Source organism: Miniopterus natalensis, chromosome 4, assembly GCF_054644295.1.
Source record: "Miniopterus natalensis isolate mMinNat1 chromosome 4, mMinNat1.hap1, whole genome shotgun sequence".
NCBI classification, from domain to species: domain Eukaryota; kingdom Metazoa; phylum Chordata; class Mammalia; order Chiroptera; family Miniopteridae; genus Miniopterus; species Miniopterus natalensis.
This window is the reverse complement of record NC_142084.1, coordinates 25846506-25864965: the sequence shown is the minus strand read 5'-3', so window position 1 is coordinate 25864965 and position 18460 is coordinate 25846506. Positions and strand designations below refer to the sequence as shown.

Below are 18460 nucleotides of genomic sequence, written 5' to 3'. Positions count from 1 at the left end.
ACTAATCTTTCTGTCCCTATAGATTTTCTAATCTGGGTAGTTCATGTAAATGGAGTCATACAATATGTGTTCCTTTGGGGCAGGCTTTTTTCATGTAGCATGATGTTTTCAAGCTTATTCCATATTGTTGCATGTATCAGTACTTAATTCTTTTTTTATTGCGGAATAATCTGTAATATGAATACATCACATTTTATTTATTCATCACATTTTATTTATCAGTTGATGGACATTTGGTTTGTTTCTAGTTTAGGGCTCTCATGAATAATGCTGCTATGTACATTTGTGTACAAGTTTTTGTGTGGACATAAGTTTTAATGTCTTTTGGTTATTTACCTAGGAGTGAAATTGCTGTGTTGAATGGTAACTCTAATTTTAGCATTTTGAGGAACTGCTAAACTGTTTTCCAAAGAAGCTTAATTATTTTACATATTCACCAGCAGTTTATGAAGGTTCAATTTCTCTTCATTCTTTTTTTTTTTTTTAATAAATTTTTATTGATATCAGATAAAGGAAGGGAGAGGGAGAGAGAGATAGAAACATCAATGATGAGCCCGGCCGGGCATGGCTCAGCGGTTGAGCGTCGACCTAGGATCCAGGCGATCGGTGTTCGATTCCTGGTCAGGGCACATGCCCGGGTTGCGGGCTGCAGCCGATCAATGACTCTCTCATCATTGATATTTCTATCTCTCTCCCCCTCCTTTCCTCTCTCTGAAATCAATAAAGATATATTTAAAAAAAAAAGAAAAAAAGAAACATCAATGATGAGAGAGTTATTGATCGGCTGCCTCCTGCACACCTCCTGCTGGGAATAGAGCCCACAGCCCTGGCATGTTCCCTGACCGGGAATCCAGATTCAATTTCCTGGATCATAGGTCTATACTCAGCACTAAGCTGTGCCACCTGGGCTAATCTTTTTTAAAAATCTTTATAATTCTCTTTATACAACAGATACACATCCTGCACCATGTGCACTTGGGAACTCTAATGAATGAAGCAGAACTGATTAAAATGGAAAGTAGAAGACAATTTCAGTCTCTCTTTTAATTTTAAGTTTATTGTTGAAAATATTACAAATGTTCTCTTTTATCCCCCTTGATCCCCTCCAATCTGCAACCACCGCCCCCAGCCTTCACCACACTGTTGTCCATGGGTTATGCATATATGCATATAAGTTTTTCGGTTAAACCCGCCCCCCCCCCCCCCCCGCCTTCCCTCTGAGATTCGTCAGTCTGTTTCATGCTTCTATGTCTCTGGATCTATTTTGTTCATTATATTTCACATATGAGTAAGATCATGTGACACTTGCCTTTCTCTGGCTGGCTTATTTCCCTTAGCATGATACTCCATGCTGTCCCAAAAGGTAAGAGAGCCTCCTTTTTTACAGCTGCATAGTATTCCATGGTGTAAATATCCAAGAAGATGCTTGATATGATTTTAATCTTCTTGTAGAGACTTGTTTTGTGGTCTCTCTTTGAGAATGTCCCATGTTCACTTGAGAAGAATATATATTCTGCAGCTTTGGGGTGAAATGTCCTGTAAATGTCAATTAAATCTATCTGATCTGGTGTCTCACTTAGAGTCACTGTTTCCTTGTTGATTTTTTGTCTGGAAGATCTATCCAATAAAGTCATTGGGGTGTTAAAGTCCCCTACTATGACTGTATTGCTGTTGATCTCTCCTTTAAAGTCCTCTAGAATTTTTTTTTCCAGCCTGTATGAGTCTTTTGTTCTGAGGTGTGACTCTTGTAAATAGCATATATTTGAATTTTGTTTTCTTATCCTTTCAATTACCCTATGCTTTGGAGCATTTAATCCATTTATATTTAAGGTTATTATTGATAGGTACTTATCTATTTCCATTTCATTTCTTTATGCCTATGTTTCTCTCTCTCTCTCTGTTTCTACTTCTAATTACAGCAGTTCCTTTAACATTTCCTACAATGCTGGTTTGATGTTGCTAAACTCCTTTAGGATTTTTTTTGTTTGGGAAGCTCTTTTTTCACCATCTATTTTGAATGATAGCCTTGCTGGATAGAGTATTCTTCGTTTCAGATCCTTGGTTTTCATTACGTTGAATACTTTCATGCCATTCCCTTCTGGCCTGTAGTGTTTCTGATGGGAAATCATCTGACAGCCTTATGGGAGCTCCTTTGTAGGTAACAGCTTGCTTTTCTCTTGCTGCCTTTAATATTCTTTGTCTTGAATTCTTCGCTTTTTAATTATGATGTGTCTGGGCGTGGGCCTCTTTGGATTCTTGCTTGGGACTCTCTGCCTCCTGAACTTGTGTGACTTTTTCCTTGATGAGGTTAGGGGAATTTTCTGCCATTATGTCTTCAAACAGGTTCTCTAACCCTTGCTTACTTTTGACCTCCACTGGCACTCCTATGATGCAAATATTGTAATGTTTCATGTTGTCCCACAGCTCCTTTAGACTGTCCTGTTTTTTAATTGTTTTTTCTTTTTGGATCTCTGATTGAGTGATTTTTTTCTACCCTGTCTTCTAATTCGGTGATCCTACCCTCAGCTTCCTCTAATCTGCTGTTTATTCCTTCCAGTGTATTTTTTATTTCTACTATGTCATTCATTTTAAAAAAAAAAAAATATCTTTATTGACTTCAGGGAGAGGAAAGGATAGGGAGAGAGAGAGAGAGAAACATCAATGATGAGAGAGTCATTGATCGGCTGCAGCCCGCAACCCAGGCATGTGCCCTGACCGGGAATCGAACCCTGATCGCCTGGATCCTAGGTTGATGCTCAACTGCTGAGCCACACCTGGCTGGGCTATGTCATTCTTAATTTCCTGCATAGTTTCCATATCTTTTCTCATGCTGTTGAGCATCCTTATTACCTGTTCTGAACTCTATATCTGATAGGTTGCTTATCTCCATTTCACTTAGCTCTTCTGGAGAACTCTTTTGTTCTTTCACTTGGGGCTTGTTATTTTGTCTCCCTATTTTGTCTGCCAGTTTGGGTTTGTTTCTATGTATTAGGTAGATCTGCTAGGACTCCCATTCTTTTGGATGGTCTCTGGTGCAGGCCAATGTCAGACGCCGTTTGTGACTGGTGGGTTGGGTGAGAGGTTTTCAATGGGTGGGGCATTTGCTTTCCCCACAGGCAAAAGCTGCCTGGATAGTAAATGTCTACTTGAATTAGATGTCCTCTGCAGTATGGAGGAATAACTCAGCACAGGAATCCAAATAACTGCCATCTGAGCTCTATCTCCCAAGCCAGCTTCCCTAGATTCTCCTCATACAGCTCTAGTTCACTCTGCCCTGCCTATGCTGGAGCCCTAGGTGAGTGGCTGCAACACAGAACTCTGTGTGTTGGCCCTTTAAGAGGGTGCCTGCATTTCCAGCTTCCTCTTCCTGGCAGACAGAAACCTGGCCACTTTTTACAGCCAGATGGTATGTGGACACCTTTTTCAGTTCTGGTGCTGCGGTCTCTGCTTTACATCCTAGGTTATGAGGGTGCTCTCCAGCTAGTCTGCAGTTGATTATTCAGGATTGTTTTTCTATATTTTAGTTGTAATCCCCCTTTTGTCCTGGGAGAGTGTCAGTGTAGCTTCCACTCAATTTGCTGCCATCTTGGAATCCCACTACAGTCTTTCTGTTTTTTAAAAATACATCTTTATTGATTTCAGAGAGAGGAAAGGAGAGGGAGAGAGAGAAATAGAAACATCAGTGATGAGGGCTGCCTCCTGCTTGCCCCCTGCTGGGGATTGAATCTGCAATCTGGGCATGTACCTTAATGGGGAATCGGACTGTGATCTCCTAGATCCTAGGTCGACGCTCAACCACTGAGCCACGCCTGGCTGGGCCCTACAGTCTCTTTTAAAGCAGGAAGTTACTTATTGAGAAGATATCTTTTCATTCTTATATGGGTACTATTTGCTATAAAAGAAAGGCCACTATAGCTAAGGAAACAGCATTTCCCACATCTAACAAAAAATAGAACATGAGAAAATGCAGTCATATCTGAAATCCTGGGACATCCAGCCTAATATTTGCCAGTTTGATCTTCTGTTAGATTCTCTTCCTATAAGTCTCACAATGGTAACATTTAACTGAGCCTAAAAAGTAGCTCTGTCTCATTCTGAGAGAATGTTGCAAAGCTGGAAACTGGGGAAACAGAATGATCACTCCTTTCAAGGAAGAGATAAATAAACATAATGTTATTCCACTTTTCTAGATTCTTCTTATTCTCTCTCCCTTTTTTTTTTTAAGTTCTCACCTGAGGATATGCTTTTACTGATTTTAGAGAGAGAGGAAGGGAGAGGGAGAGAGAAACATTGATGGGAGAGAAACATTGCTCGGTTGCCTCCCACACGCTTCCCAACTGGGGATGGAACCTGTAACCTGGGTATGTGCCAGCTGGATTTGAACCTTTGACCCTTTGGTGCATGGGACAATGCTCCAACCAAGTGAACCACACTGGCCAGGTCTCTTTTCATTCTCTTTTTAATTTTTTTAATTTTAATTTTAATTTTTAAATATATCTTTATTGATTTCAGAGAGAGGAAAGGAGAGGGAGAGAGAGAGATAGAAACATCAATGATGAGACAGTCATTGTTCGAGCCCGCAACCCGGGCATGTTCCGTGACCAGGAATTGAACCCCGATCGCCTGGGTCCTGGGTCGACGCTCAACTTCTGAGCCACGCCCGGCTGGGCTTCATTCTCTTTTTTAAAAATCATTTTTTATTTTTCAATAACAGTTGACATCCAATAGTATATTAGTTTCAGGTGCACACCCCAGTGATTAAACATTAACTTACTAAATGATCATTCCAATAAATCTCATACCCATTTGACACTATACATAGTTATAGAACATTATTGACTATATTCCTTGTGCTGTGCTTTATATTCCAATGACTATTCCAGCCAATTTGTACTTCTTAATAACTTCACCTTTTTCACCCTTCACTCTAACCCCCCTCTCATCTGGCAACTATCAAAATATTCTCTGTATCTATGAGTTTGTTTCTGTTCTACTTGTTCATTTGTTTTGTTTTTTAGATTCAAGTATTGATAGTTATGTATTTATTGCTATTTTATTCTCTTTTTGTTCTTTTTCAATCCTCATCCTAGGACATGTTAATTGATTTTAGAGAGAGGAAGTGGGGGGCGAGAGAGAGAGAGAAACATTGATCGGTTTCCTCCCATACCCTACTAGGGATTGTACCTGCAACCTGGGTATGTGCCCTGACTGAGAATCAAACCCACCACCTTTTGGCGTATGGGTTGACGTTCTTACTTTATTACATAGATAATTCGCAAAATTTTTTTCCGTTCTTTTTTTCCCTTTCAGTTTCTTTCTTCCTTTTAATCCTCACCAGAGGATATGTTTTTATTGATCTTAGCGAGAGAGGGAGGAGGAGAGAGACAGACAGAAACATTGATGTTGAAAAACATCGATCCCGTATGTGTCCTGACGAGATTGAACTTGCAACCTTTTGGTGTGCAGGACAATACTCCAACCAGCTGAGCCACTTGGCCAGGGCTCAATTTCTTGATATTATGGGTTGAAGCATGAAAGTTTTTAATTTTTTAAAATATGTTTTTATTGATATTTATTTTATTTTATTTTATTTATTTATTTTAAAATATATCTTTATTGATTTCAGAGAGAGGAAAGGAGAGGGAAAGAGAGAGATAGAAACATCAATGATGAGAGAGTCATTGATCGAGCCTGCAACCTGGGCATGTGCCGTGACCGGGAATCGAACCCCGATTGCCTGGATCCTAGGTCGACGCTCAACCGCTGAGCCATGCCTGGCCGGGCTTATTGATTTTTAGAGAGAGAGGAAGGGAAGGATAGATAGAAACATTGATGAGAGAAAAACATCATTGATTGGCTGCCTACTGCACACTCTCTTCTGGGGATTGAGTCTGCAACCCGGGCATGTGCCTTGACTGGGAATAAAACCGTGACCTCCTGGTTCCTGGGTCATCACTCAACCACTGAGCCACACCAGCTGGGCACAAAGGGTTTTAATTTAAATAAAGCCTACTTTCTCTATTCTTCTTTGTTTGTTTCTTATGTTTTTAATATCATATTTAACAAACCATTGCCTATTCAAGATCCCAAAGATTTATGCCTATGTTTCATTAACCTAAATCCATTTCTTGCAACTTTTTGTATATGTTAAGTAGGGGTTTAATTGCATTTTTGTGCATGTAGATATCTACATTTATTGAAAAGACTATACTTTCTCCATTGAATTGTCTTGGCATCCTTGTTGAAAAGTGACAATGTGTGGGTGTTTTCTGGACTCTCAGTTCTGTTCCATTGATCTTTGTCTATCCTTGTGCCAGTGTGCCACAGTGTTTTGATAACTTTGTAGTAAGTTTTGAAACTGAGATATGTGAGTCCTTCAAATTTCCCCCCCTTTTTTTTCAAGATTGGTTTGGCTATTCTGGGACCCTCTGTTTCCATATGAATTTTAGGATCAGCTTGTCTATTTCCTCAAAAAAGCCAACGGGTTTTATTAGGGATTATGTTGCTTCTGTAGAGCAATTTAGGGAATATTGCTGTCTTAACAATATCAAGTCTTCCAATTCATGAACAGTGGATATCTTTGCCTTTATTTAGATCTTTAATTTCTTTCAACAATATTTTAAAGTTTTCAGTTGCAAATCTTCCACTTCCTTTGTTAAGTTGATTCCTAAGCTGTTAGAAATTGAATTTTTCAAGTTTCATTTTTGGATTGTTTATTGCTATTGGATAGCAGTACAAGTGTTTTTTGTATATTGACCTTGTAGTGTGTAATTTTGTTGAACTCACTCATTAGTTCCAGTTTTTTGTGGATTTTTAAAAAATTACAAGATTATGTCATTTGCAGAGGATGATAGTTTTACTACGATGTCTTTAATTTTTTTTAATGATTTCAGAGAGAGGAAGGGAGAGGGAGAGAGAGATAGAAACATTAATGATGAGAGAGTCATTGATTGGCCGCCTGCTGCACATTCCCTGCTGGGGATCAAGCCCACAACCCCGGGCATGTGCCCTGACCGGGAATCGAACCCCGATCGCCTGGATCCTAGGTTGATGTTCAACCTCTGAGCCACACCTGGCTGGGCTATTTCTTCTTGAATAATTGACCTGCTTAGAACCTTCAGTGTAATTTTCAATAGAAATGATGAAAGCAGACATTCTTGTCTTCTTCCTGTCTTAAGGAGAAAGCATTCAGTCTTTTATCTTTAAGTGTGATATTAGTGGTGGGGTTTTTGGAGAGGTATTTTTATCAGGTTGAGGCATTAATATTAAAAAAAAACTTAGATAAATTATAATATGCAAACAAGAAAACCAATTATCTAAGTCAATGTTTAAGGAACTAGGATAATTTGTTATATTATTCCTACTGAAATTTCACTATAGCGTAGTAGAAAAGTTCAGAAATCTAGTTTTACTTTTATTAGATGGGTATCTTTTTCTTTTATATGACTAAATTACAAATAGCATCTAGAAAACTTATACTTTGATTGAATTATTTGTCCTTGTATCTCAGACAGAAGGATGCCACGGAGAAAGAAAAAAGTTAAAGAAGCCTCTGAAGCTCAGAACTTGGAGAAGAAAGATGCAGAAACTGCTAGTCCTGTCAATGTGAAGAGGAAACGTAAATTGGAGGATGCATTCATTGTGATATCTGATAGTGATGGAGAGGTCAGTTTTTTGAAGAGTGGAGCTCTGGGTCTCAAACTAGGCCTTGTTTTCCAAAACTGGCTTGTGTTGTGACTAAACCTTAATGCTAGCTTGCCAGATCATGCAGTTTTTACTCAACTTCATTTTGACTTGTAAATGGAATTAATAATTATTTAAAAGTAATCATACTGTTTGGCTGAGGATGGATCATGGTTCCTCAGTTTTGTAATGTATTAACTCAAGGTGATGTTTTAAAACTATTTGAATAACTTACATAAAATGTAAATCTTAATTTTCATGTGTCTGGAAAGTGAGAGAAAGAGGATGTAAATGCTTTTTAAATCTCTGGATATACACTGTCCAGTGTGTTAGCAATTAGCCACCTGTAGCTATTTAAATTAAAGTTAAATAAAAGAAAATCAGTTCCTTTGTTGCACTAGTTACATTTCAGGTGATCAAAGCCACATGAGCCTAGTGTCTGCTGTATTAGCACAACTGTAGAACATTTCCCTCATTGTAGAAACTTTTTAAAAAAAATATGTTTTTATTGATTTTTAGAGGGAGAGGAATAGAGAGATAGGAACATCGATGAGAGAGAAACATCATCGATTCCCTCCTGCACAACCCGTACTGGGCATTGAGCCTGCAACCTGGGCATGTTCCCTGACCAGGAATCAAACTGGTGACCTCTTGGTTCCTCTGTTGACACTCAACCACTGAGCAACATGGGCTAGGCTAGAAACCTTTTTTTAATGCCCATCCCCCCATACTCCTCCCTTTAGCAACCATCAGAAAGTTCTCTATATTTACAGGTCTGTTTCTGTTTTGTTTGTTCTTTTTTTGTTTTGTTTCACATGGGAGTGAAATTATACAGTGCTTGTCTCTCTCTCTCTGGTTTATTTCACTTAGCATAATACCCTTTATATCCATCCATGTTGTCTCAAATGGCAAAATTTCACTTTTTTTTCTCTTAAAAAAAACAGAAATCTTTTAAAAAATTTTTAGAAAGAGGAAGGGGGTGGAGGGAGAGAGAGAGAGAGAAACATTGATGTGAGAGAGAAACATTAATTGGTTGCCTCCTCACCTGCCCCAACTGGGGCCAGGGATGAACCTGCAACGCAGGTACATGCCCTTGACTGGAAATCGATCCTATGATCCTTGGGTGTGTGGGCCGATGCTCCAACCAACTGAGCCACACCAGCCAGGGCTAAAGCCTATGTTTTTAAAACGATAAAATTCAAAGTAGTGAAATCAATCTTACATTAAGTAATAAGATTGTGGTGGTTTAAATTTTTATTTAGATGAGCAGGAAAATCCTGTATTTCAAAATTCATTTTTTTTTTTTTTAGATATATCTTTATTGATTTCAGAGAGAGGAAAGGAGAGGGAGAGAAAGAGATAGAAACATCAGTGATGAGAGAGTCATTGATCAGCTGCCTAGCCTGCAACCCAGGTATGTGCCCTGACCAGGAATCGCCTGAATCCTAGGTCGATGCTCAACCGCTGAGCCACGCCCGGCCGGGCAAAATTCATTTTTGATCCTTCTTGGTAGCTAGGTCCAGCAATTTTTTCTGTAGTATTATAGTTATCTTTTGAAAGAAGTGGAATTCACATTCATGAATTGCCTATGGGTTAATTTTTTTTGATGTGACATAAAATTCATAAGTTTTTAATCAAATTTGTAAGGTCGTGAATGTTAACTTCTTGTGGATGTGTAATATCAAGATTACCACCTAGATCATTGATGTTTATTACACAATTGGAAAACACATCACAATCTGTAGAATCTCTGTTCTTCCAATAATTTAACTTTCATTTTTGTCCTTTGATCTTAGCTGCCATTGAATTCCTTGCACGGAAGCATTAAGTTCATTGAAAATACTGAAAATATCAGACAAATAAGCAAGTCTTGCTTTCCACTTTACAAAAATCTTAAAAAGTTACAGAAGCAGTAAGCATTTGTTTTGTAGTTCAGAATTCTCCACAGAACTTTTCCCTTTAACAATATATCTCTGCAAGTAACTACAGTTGTTTATGATCTATTTACATATCACACAATAAAGAAAATATTCTTGAATTGAGTGCATTAGGCTTAGTCTTTTGTTTTTTTTAATCCTCACCCAAAGATATACTTTCCATTGCTTTTCAGAGAGAGTGGAAGGGAGAGAGAGAGAAACATTGATGTGAGAGAGACACATAGATTGGCTGCCTCCCTCATGCACCCTACCCGGGGCCAGGGATTGAGCCTGCAACCGAGGTACATGTCCTTGGCTGGAATCAAACCTGGGACCCTTCAGTCTATGGGCTAACTCTCTAACCCCTGAGCCAAACCCGCCAGGGCTAGCCTTAGTCTTTATGTAATTTACATTTTCTACTATGCAGAGTATTTAGTTTGGCTGACATTTTTTCAGTAATGGAAATAGTGCATTGATTAACATTCTGGCACGAACTCCTTAACCTAGGAAATTTTCCCGTTGTTACTGCTGGCTACATAAAAATTTAAACGTTTAACCCTTTATGGTTTTAAATAGTTCAGAACGTAATGTTTGTAAAAAATAAAGCTGAAAGAATTTTTCTACCATCAAGTTCATCACACATTTCCTAAAAGTATTGCTGTGTTGCCAATATCTGTGCATTCATGAAGTTGCAATGAAAAGTATGTTGCTAGCTTTATTTGTTTTATTAATTGGTCTTGCACATCATTCATTTTTTATTCTTTTTGGTAGCCAGGTTGAGCAATTTTTTCTGTAATTATAGTTATCTTTTGAAAGAAGGGGAATTCACATCCATGAATTGCCTATGGGTTAATTTTTTAAAATTTGCTTCCTGAATATGTTAAGCTGTGTTGTCATTGGAATATGGTACCCGAGCTACCTTCTTTGCCTCAGACTCACCCATCATTTCTAAGTAGACAGCTTTGCTGTCTTTTATTAATTTCTTTACAATTCTATATAGTTTTTTTGGTCTTAGAAAATCCAATATTTATAAGAAGTCTACAAAGTGCTAATATTTACATATGAAATATTAAGCATCTCTGTGAGCTTATTAATATACTCATAGAATTAATTTTGGACTTACTTTGTTTTCTATATATATGTTTAAGTTTTCATAGTTTTTTAGTTAGTATGTATTTAGAAATAAGACACCCCGATTGTTATACTACGTCATCAATTGTGGGTTCAAAACTGAACTCAATATGTGAAGGAGCATATTTTTTTTAAAATTTATTTTTATTGTTGAAAGTATTACAGATATCCTCCCTTTTTCCCCCCATTGATCCCCTCCACCCTGCATCCTCGCCCCCCAGGCTTTCACCACACTATTATCTGTGTCCATGGGTTATGCATATATGCATATAAATTATTTGATTAATCTCCCCCCACCCACTCCCCCACCCCCGCCTTCCCACTGAGTTTCATCAGTCTGTTCCATGCTTCTATGTCTCTGGATCTATTTTGTTCCTCAGTCTATTTTGTTTATTAGATTCCACATATGAGTGAGATCATGTAAAACTGAATCAGGAAGAATCAGAAAACCTGAATAGGCTAATAACAACTGATGAAATTGAAGCAGCAATAAAAAACTCCTAGCAAACAAAAGCCCTGGTCCAGACTGCTTTACAGGGGAGCTTTCTAATCCTTTAGTTGTAGGGTTAGATAGTTTACAAAACTTTTTCTTGCTTTTTGCGGTAGGCCTGTAGTGCTATGAACTTTCCTCCTAGGACTGCTTTTGCTGTGTTCCATAGATTTTGGGTGGTTTTGTGTTCATTTTCATTTGTTTCCAGGAAGTATTTTATTTCTTTCTTGATCTTATTGGTAACCATTCATTGTTTAATAACATGCTATTTAGCCTCCATGTGTTTGAATGTTTTTGAGTGTTTGTACTGTAGTTGATTTCTAATTTCATGCCATTGTGGACTGAAATGCTTGATATGATTTCAGTCTTCTTGAACTTGTAGAGACTTGTTTTACATTTAAGGTCATTATTAATAGGTAGTTATGTATTGCCACTTTAATTCTTTATGCTTATGTTTCTCTCTCTCTCTATTTCTACTTCTAATTACAGCAGTTCCTTTAACATTTCCTGCAGTGCTGGTTTGGTGGTGATAAACTCCTTTAGCCTTTTTTGTCTGGGAAGCTCTTTATTTCACCATCTATCTTGAATGATAGTCTTGCTGGATAGAATAGTCTTGGTTTCAGATCCTTGTTTTGCATTACTTTGAATACTTCATGCCTTTCCCTTCCGGCCTGTAAAGTTTCTGATGAGAAGTCAGTTGACAACCTTATGGGAGCTCCTTTATAGGTAACAGATTGCTTTTCTCTATCTGCCTTTAATATTCTGCCTTTGTCTTGAATTCTTGGCATTTTAGTTATGTGTCTGGGTGTGGGCCTCTTTGGATTTTTGCTTGGGACTCTCTGTGCCTCCTGAACTTGTGTGACTTTTTCCTTGACCACGTTAGGGGAATTTTATGCCATTATTTCTTCAAACAGGTTCTCTAAACTTTGCTTACTTTTGACTTCCACTGGCACTCCTATGATGTGAATATTGTAATGTTTCATGTTGTCCCACAGCTCCCTTAGACTCTCCTCCTGTTTTTTAATTGTTTTTTCTTTTTGGATCTCTGATTGAGTGATTTTTTCTACCCTGTCTTCTGTTTCAGAGATCTGATCCTCAGCTTCATCTAATCTGCTGTTTATTCCTTTCAGTGTGTTCTTTATTTCTGCTATGTCATTATTAATTTCCTGCATAGTTTCCATATCTTATGCTGTTGAGCATTCTTACAATCAGTATTCTGAACTCTATATCTAGATAGATTGCTTATCTCCATTTCACTTAGCTCTTTTTCTGGAGACTTCTCTTGTTCATTCATTTGGGGATTGTTATTTTGTCTCCCCATTTTGGCTGCCTGTTTGGATATGTTTCTGTGTATTAGGTAGATCTGCTAGGACTCTCAGTCTTTTTGGAGGGTCTCTGGTGCAGGCCGATGTCAGACACAGTTTGTGACTGGCCCTGAGTACTCTGTTTGGAGCTATCAACAACCCTTGGCTTGAGGTCTCCTCTGCTGGGGCTGGGTGCAGTTGGACAGGACCAAGATGCACACCAAAGTCTGCTTTTCCAAGGCCTGGGTCCAGAAGCAGATCAGGCAAAGACTCAAAGCACCCTGAAGTCTGCCTCTGCCTGCAGGCTGATTAATCTGATTCACTTAATGAGCCTCAGGCTGTAGAAACTCCACAGGGTGAGGCGGCTGATTGTTATAAGTCTTAACCAGCCTCAGGTGGTAGAAACTCCTTAGTGTAGGGCGAAAGGTTTTCCAGCAGGGTGGGGCAATTGCTTTCCTTCCAGGCAAAAGCAGCAAAATGTCTGCCTGAGAGAGATGTCCTCTGTAGTATGGGGGAATGACTCGGCACAGGAATCCAGAGGGGTGCCCTCTGAGTTCTATCTCCAGAGCCCACAACCCTGCATTCTCCTCACACAGCTCTAATCCACTCTGCCCTCCCTCTGCTGGAACCCAAGGTGAGTAGCTGCACATGAACCTTTGTCCTTTGGCACTTTAAGAGGGTACCTGCATTTCCAGCCACCTCTCCCTGACTGCTGCTTTCCACAGCCAGATGTTATATGGGCATCTTTCTTAGTTCTGGTGCTCTTGGCTGGGAAGCCCAGCTTGGGTTTACATCCCAGAGTCCTCAGTGGGAACCCCCCATGACTGAGATATCCCTAGGGACCTTCAGCTGCTGCCTGTGGGAGCACAGCCAGCCCTCTCACACCTCTGCACTTCCTACCAGTCTCTATGTGATCTCCACTTTTCCTCCTTGGTTATGAGGGTGCTTTCCAGCTCATCCTTAGTTGCAGTTGATTATTCAGGATGGTTTTCTATGTTTTGTAATTCCAGTTTGGTCCTGGGAGAGTGTCAGTGTAGCTTTCACTCAATCTGCTGCCATCTTTAATCTCAAGGATCATACTTCTGAGTAAAACTAGAATGAAACTTTTGTCCTTTATTTCTTCCCAATTACTTGGGTCATTCTTTCTTTTACTGCTACTGCTCCATTCAGAAAGATTTGACTTTTTTTGATGACAGAAGTCTGGTGAAGCTTGTTTGAAATCTGTAAATTAGAATTAAAAATAAATAATATGAACTTTACTGTTCTTATTTAGCTAATAGTATTTAAGTATAATTTAAAAAATAGGCTTGATTAAAAATTAAAATTGTAGTTCATGTAAAAAGTTATAAATAAATGTCTATAATTTTTCAGATACTTATATACTTAGGATTTTAATAAATAACTTTTAAATGTCACATACTATAATTTGATGCTTTTGGAAATGACTAGTCTACAGCTTTCACCATGGAAGTCCTCTTATCCTGAATGGGTGTTGTGGCAATGTCAGATTGCTATAAAACTTTCTAAATGCTTATTCTCAATTCCTATGCTTATTTTGTTACAGACTAGTAACACGCAGTGTGCTGCTTGTCACCTATAGATCATTCATTGATTAGCATTGATTGAGGTTATTTATAGTCTTTTACAATGACAAAACATTCTACTCTGAACATTATTGTGCACACATCTTTGTGCTAATGTGTGAGCATATCTGTAGAATAAATTCCTGAAGTATATTGCTGGACAAAGAGTATGTATATTTCTGATTTTAGAGGTAATTGCCAATTTGCCCTCTAAACAAGAATATTTCATCCATTGTATCCCATCAGTGGTATGAGAGTAGCTGTGGTATGAGAGTGTTTTATAAAACATTTTCATTTTTACCTTTTATAGGTAAAAAAAAAAGTATATTATTATTTTGATTTGCATTTCCACAGTGAAGTCGAGCATCTTTCCATATACTTATAAGCCTCTTGTGTATGTTTTTCTATGAAGTGTCTTATCATGTCCTTTCCTATAGAAAGAGGCTAAATATTGGTCTTTTTATTGATTTATAAGAGCTCTTTATATATAGTCATGCACCACTTAAGAATACGTTCTGAGAAATGCATTGTTAGGAGATTTCATTGTTATGTTAACATCATAAAGTGTACTTAGACAAACCTAGATGGTAAAGTCTTATATACCTAGGCTTATATGGTATAGCCTATTGCTCCTAGGCTACAAACTTGTACAGCATGTTACTGTATAAAACAGCACAAGATTAATCATGCATAAAAGAAAATGATGCAATCAAGAGATACGGTAAGCAAAAGATGTATGAGGTTACTGCTGGTGTAATGTGGCATACTGTTTTATTGCAAACTTTTTTTTATAGTTAGAAGGAGTATACTCTAATGGTAAAAAGTATGACATAGTTAATACATAAATCAGTAACATAGTCATCATCATTATCAAGTGTTACTTACTATACCCAATTGTATGTACTGTGCTTTTATATGACTGGCAGCACAGTAGATTTGTTTACAACAGCATCATCACAGACATGTAATAGGAATTTTTCATCTCCATTATAATATTGTGAGACCACTGTAATATATATAGTATGTTGTTGACTAAAATGTCTTTATGCAATGTATGAGGAAAATTAACCCTTTATCTGACAAATATGTTGCATACTTTCCCCAAGTTGTTTGCTTGCTTTTTGAAGTACTGATTGAAAAAAAATGAGTATGTACTGAGTTAAAACATTATTATTGATTTTTAAACTTTTGTTTTGTTTTGATAATCCTCACCTGAGGATATTGTTTCCATTGATTTTTTTTTTTTTTAGAAAGAGTGTAAGGGAGGAGGGGGAGAGAGAGAGAGAAACATCGATGTAAGAGAGACACATGGATTATTTGCCTCCTGCAAGTGCCCCAACTGGGACCGGGTATTGAACCTGCAACCCAGGTATGTGCCCTTGTCCAGGAATTGAACCTGCGACCCTTCAGTGCTCTAACCTTTTCTGAACTTGGGTGCATGCTTACTATTTTGCAGATGGTTCAATTTTTACATTTGCATGTATATGACAGAAATAATGTCAATATATTATATATTTTTTATTTCTATGATATTTATTGGTTCCATATCTACATTTTTTGGTACTGTAATGAATCTTTTTAAAAAAAATCAATTTGAGAGAGAGAGGGAGGGAGAGAGAGAAACATCGACCTGAAAGAGAAACACCGATTGCTTATCTCCCAAATGCACCCTGCCCGGGGATCGATTGAACCTGAAGCATAGATATGTGTCCTGACAGGGAATCAAACCCGCAACTTTTTGGTGTATGGGACAGTGTTTCAACCAATGAGCCACCCGGCCAGCGCGGTACTGTAAAGGATCTTGTACTGATGTTTTATGTGAATACAGTGGTACCTCGGTTTTCTAATGTAATCTGTTCTGGAAGACCAACCGAGTTCTAAAATGTTTGAAAACCAAGGATAAAGAGCCGACAGCTAGGCCTCAGGATCTTGCACTCAGCAGAAGGTGTGTGGCATGTTCGACTTCTGAGGTGTTTTCGAACACTGAAGCATTTACTTCAGGGTTTACAGTGTTCATAAACAGAAATGTTTGGAGACGTTTGAAAACTGAGGCACCGCAGTGTTTACAACCACTGACTCTTCAGAGGCTCACTGGCCTCCTAGCTGTAGAGGAGTTTGAAAGAGTACTACTTTTAATGGTAGCCATCCTGATCATATTTCTTGTTTTGCAACAGGAACCAAAGGAGGAGAATGGATTGCAGAAAATGAAGACAAAACAGTCGAATAGAGCAAAGTGTTTGGCTAAAAGAAAAATTGCACGTATGTTTTCATTTTTGTGGTGAGAATAGTTTACAAATTATAAGTCCTAGTGTTGGCAGCGGTGAGAATGGCACCAGGTTAGACAGTGGGGTCAGGCCAGATCTTGGTTCAGCAACCTTGGTACCTGAGTTCTTGCTAGGAAATAATTCAGAGCCAAGACCCAAACTATAAGAGAAAGTTTATTTAGAAAGTCACAGAGGTAGAAGAAGCGAATGGTAGAAGAACTGGGCTCAGGAAACAAGTTACCGAGGCAAAAGAAGGGCCCTTGGAGCTTAGGAGAAAGAGAGAGGCAAGGAAAATGCACCTGGGGGGAAAGGGAGGGAGGGAAAAGGCACAGGCTTGCTCCTGGGAGGGAAAGTGTGCTGGGTCCTCTGTCCTAAAGGCTTTTTTAAGGCTGGGGACTTTAGGGGAGGTCCCAGAAGAAGCATCTCAGTAGAATATTCATTAGCTTTCCAGGTGTGTTCTTTCAGGGTCTTGGTCTCCTGCCAGGGCAGGGTGTCTTTAGTCAGTGCTGCTAGCTGGTCCTGAGGTCATGTCTGGTTTTGTTGCTTTTCTGGGCCTGGAGCTGAAACACAACTGAGGTCTAGATGTATTTGATAAGGGCCAGAGCCTCATTGGCCTGGGGGTTTAATGCTTAAGGGCTATTCTCCAGCCCCCTTTTTCATTCCTCCTCTAAGAGGGTTTAACCCACATGACTAGCAATATGCCAGGGGTGGGAAAGGTCAGGGGAGGATCCGAGCCTCATACGGCCAGCAATATGAAGGGTCAGGGGGCCTAAACCTTATGGCCAGCAATGTGCTAGGGGAGAAAAGATTACCCTGGGGGCAAGGTCCTGGTTTTCCCAGTGTTGCTGGTTGCCAGGTGCTTGGGGCCTTCCACCCTGGCCCATCATCCTTGCTCTGCTCATGTCTGTCTAACTGCGTACCACAATAGAATTAACGCTAGATTCATTAGGAAAATATTTTATTCAGGATGTATGTGTTTCTTGTTTTTCTGGATTCCATTAAAATTTTTAGGAGTTGCCCTGGCCAGTGTGGCTCAGTGGGTTGGATGCCATCCTGTGCATCAAAAGGTTGGTGGTTCAATTCTCAAGTCAAGGGCGCATACCTGGGTTTTGGGCATGATTCCCTGTAGGGGGCGTGTAGGAGGCATGCCCCTTGTGCTCTCACATCAGTGTTTCTCCCTCTCTCCCTCTCCCTTCTCCTCTCTCTAGAAATCAATAAACTAGTCTTTCTCTTTTTTTTAACCCTCGCCCAAAGATATTTTTTCCATTGTTTTTAAGAGAGAGAGTGAAAGCGGGAGATAGAAAGAGAAACATCGAGGTGAGAGAGACACATTGATTGATTGGTTGCCTCCCACATGCACTCCGACCAGGGCTGGGGATCGAGCCTGCAACCCAGGTACGTGCCCTTGGCTGGAATCGAACCCAGAACCCTACAATCTGCAGGCTGATGCTCTAACCACTAAGCCAAACCGGCCAGGGACAATAAACTGTTCTTTGAAAAAATTATTTTAGGAGTCATTATTACCTATTGCTTATACAATTGACTTCTTAGAGGCAGAATATTAAAATAAAAAATGTGACCTTCAGACTTAGGCACACTTGGATTTGAGTCTTTAGGCTTTAATCCTACTATGTGGACCTCACTGCTTTCAGCCTACCTCTTTTTCCTTATCAATAAAATGCAGATAATATCGCTCACTTAGAAAGTCACTTAGTAAAACTGTAGGGGAAAAAACTCTTCTGTGTGTCTCCTCTACTCCTAGCACTTCACTCTGGTCATGAAATGTGTAGGGTTCCCCCCCTACACCAAGCAGTTCTTTAGCTCTGGCAGACACAGACCATGTGTCCTACAACTTAATTCTGACACTATCTCCTGGATAAGGACTTAGTCCCACATGGCTATACCCAGGTTAAGGGCTCTTTAGTTCATCTAGTTCTTTTTAAAAAATAAAATAAAATCTTTATTAATTTCAGAGAGAGGAAGGGAGAGAGAGAGAGAGAGAGAGAGAGAGAGAGAGAGAGAGAGAAACATCAATGATGAGAGAGTCATCATTGATCCGCTGCCTCCTGCACGACCCTGACTAGGGGAC

General features: G+C 39.1%; 1 protein-coding gene across 1 annotated transcript in view; it reads left to right on the top strand.

Annotated features, from left to right (window-relative positions):
• Window positions 1-18460, top strand: part of UIMC1 (ubiquitin interaction motif containing 1) — a 91031-nt gene that overhangs the window by 4530 nt on the left and 68041 nt on the right. The window contains exons 2-3 of the mRNA XM_087816436.1: window positions 7511-7665; window positions 16282-16366. Coding sequence (XP_087672562.1) covers window positions 7519-7665; window positions 16282-16366 — 232 coding nt within the window. The 5' untranslated portion in view covers window positions 7511-7518. The remainder of the gene's footprint in view (window positions 1-7510; window positions 7666-16281; window positions 16367-18460) is intronic.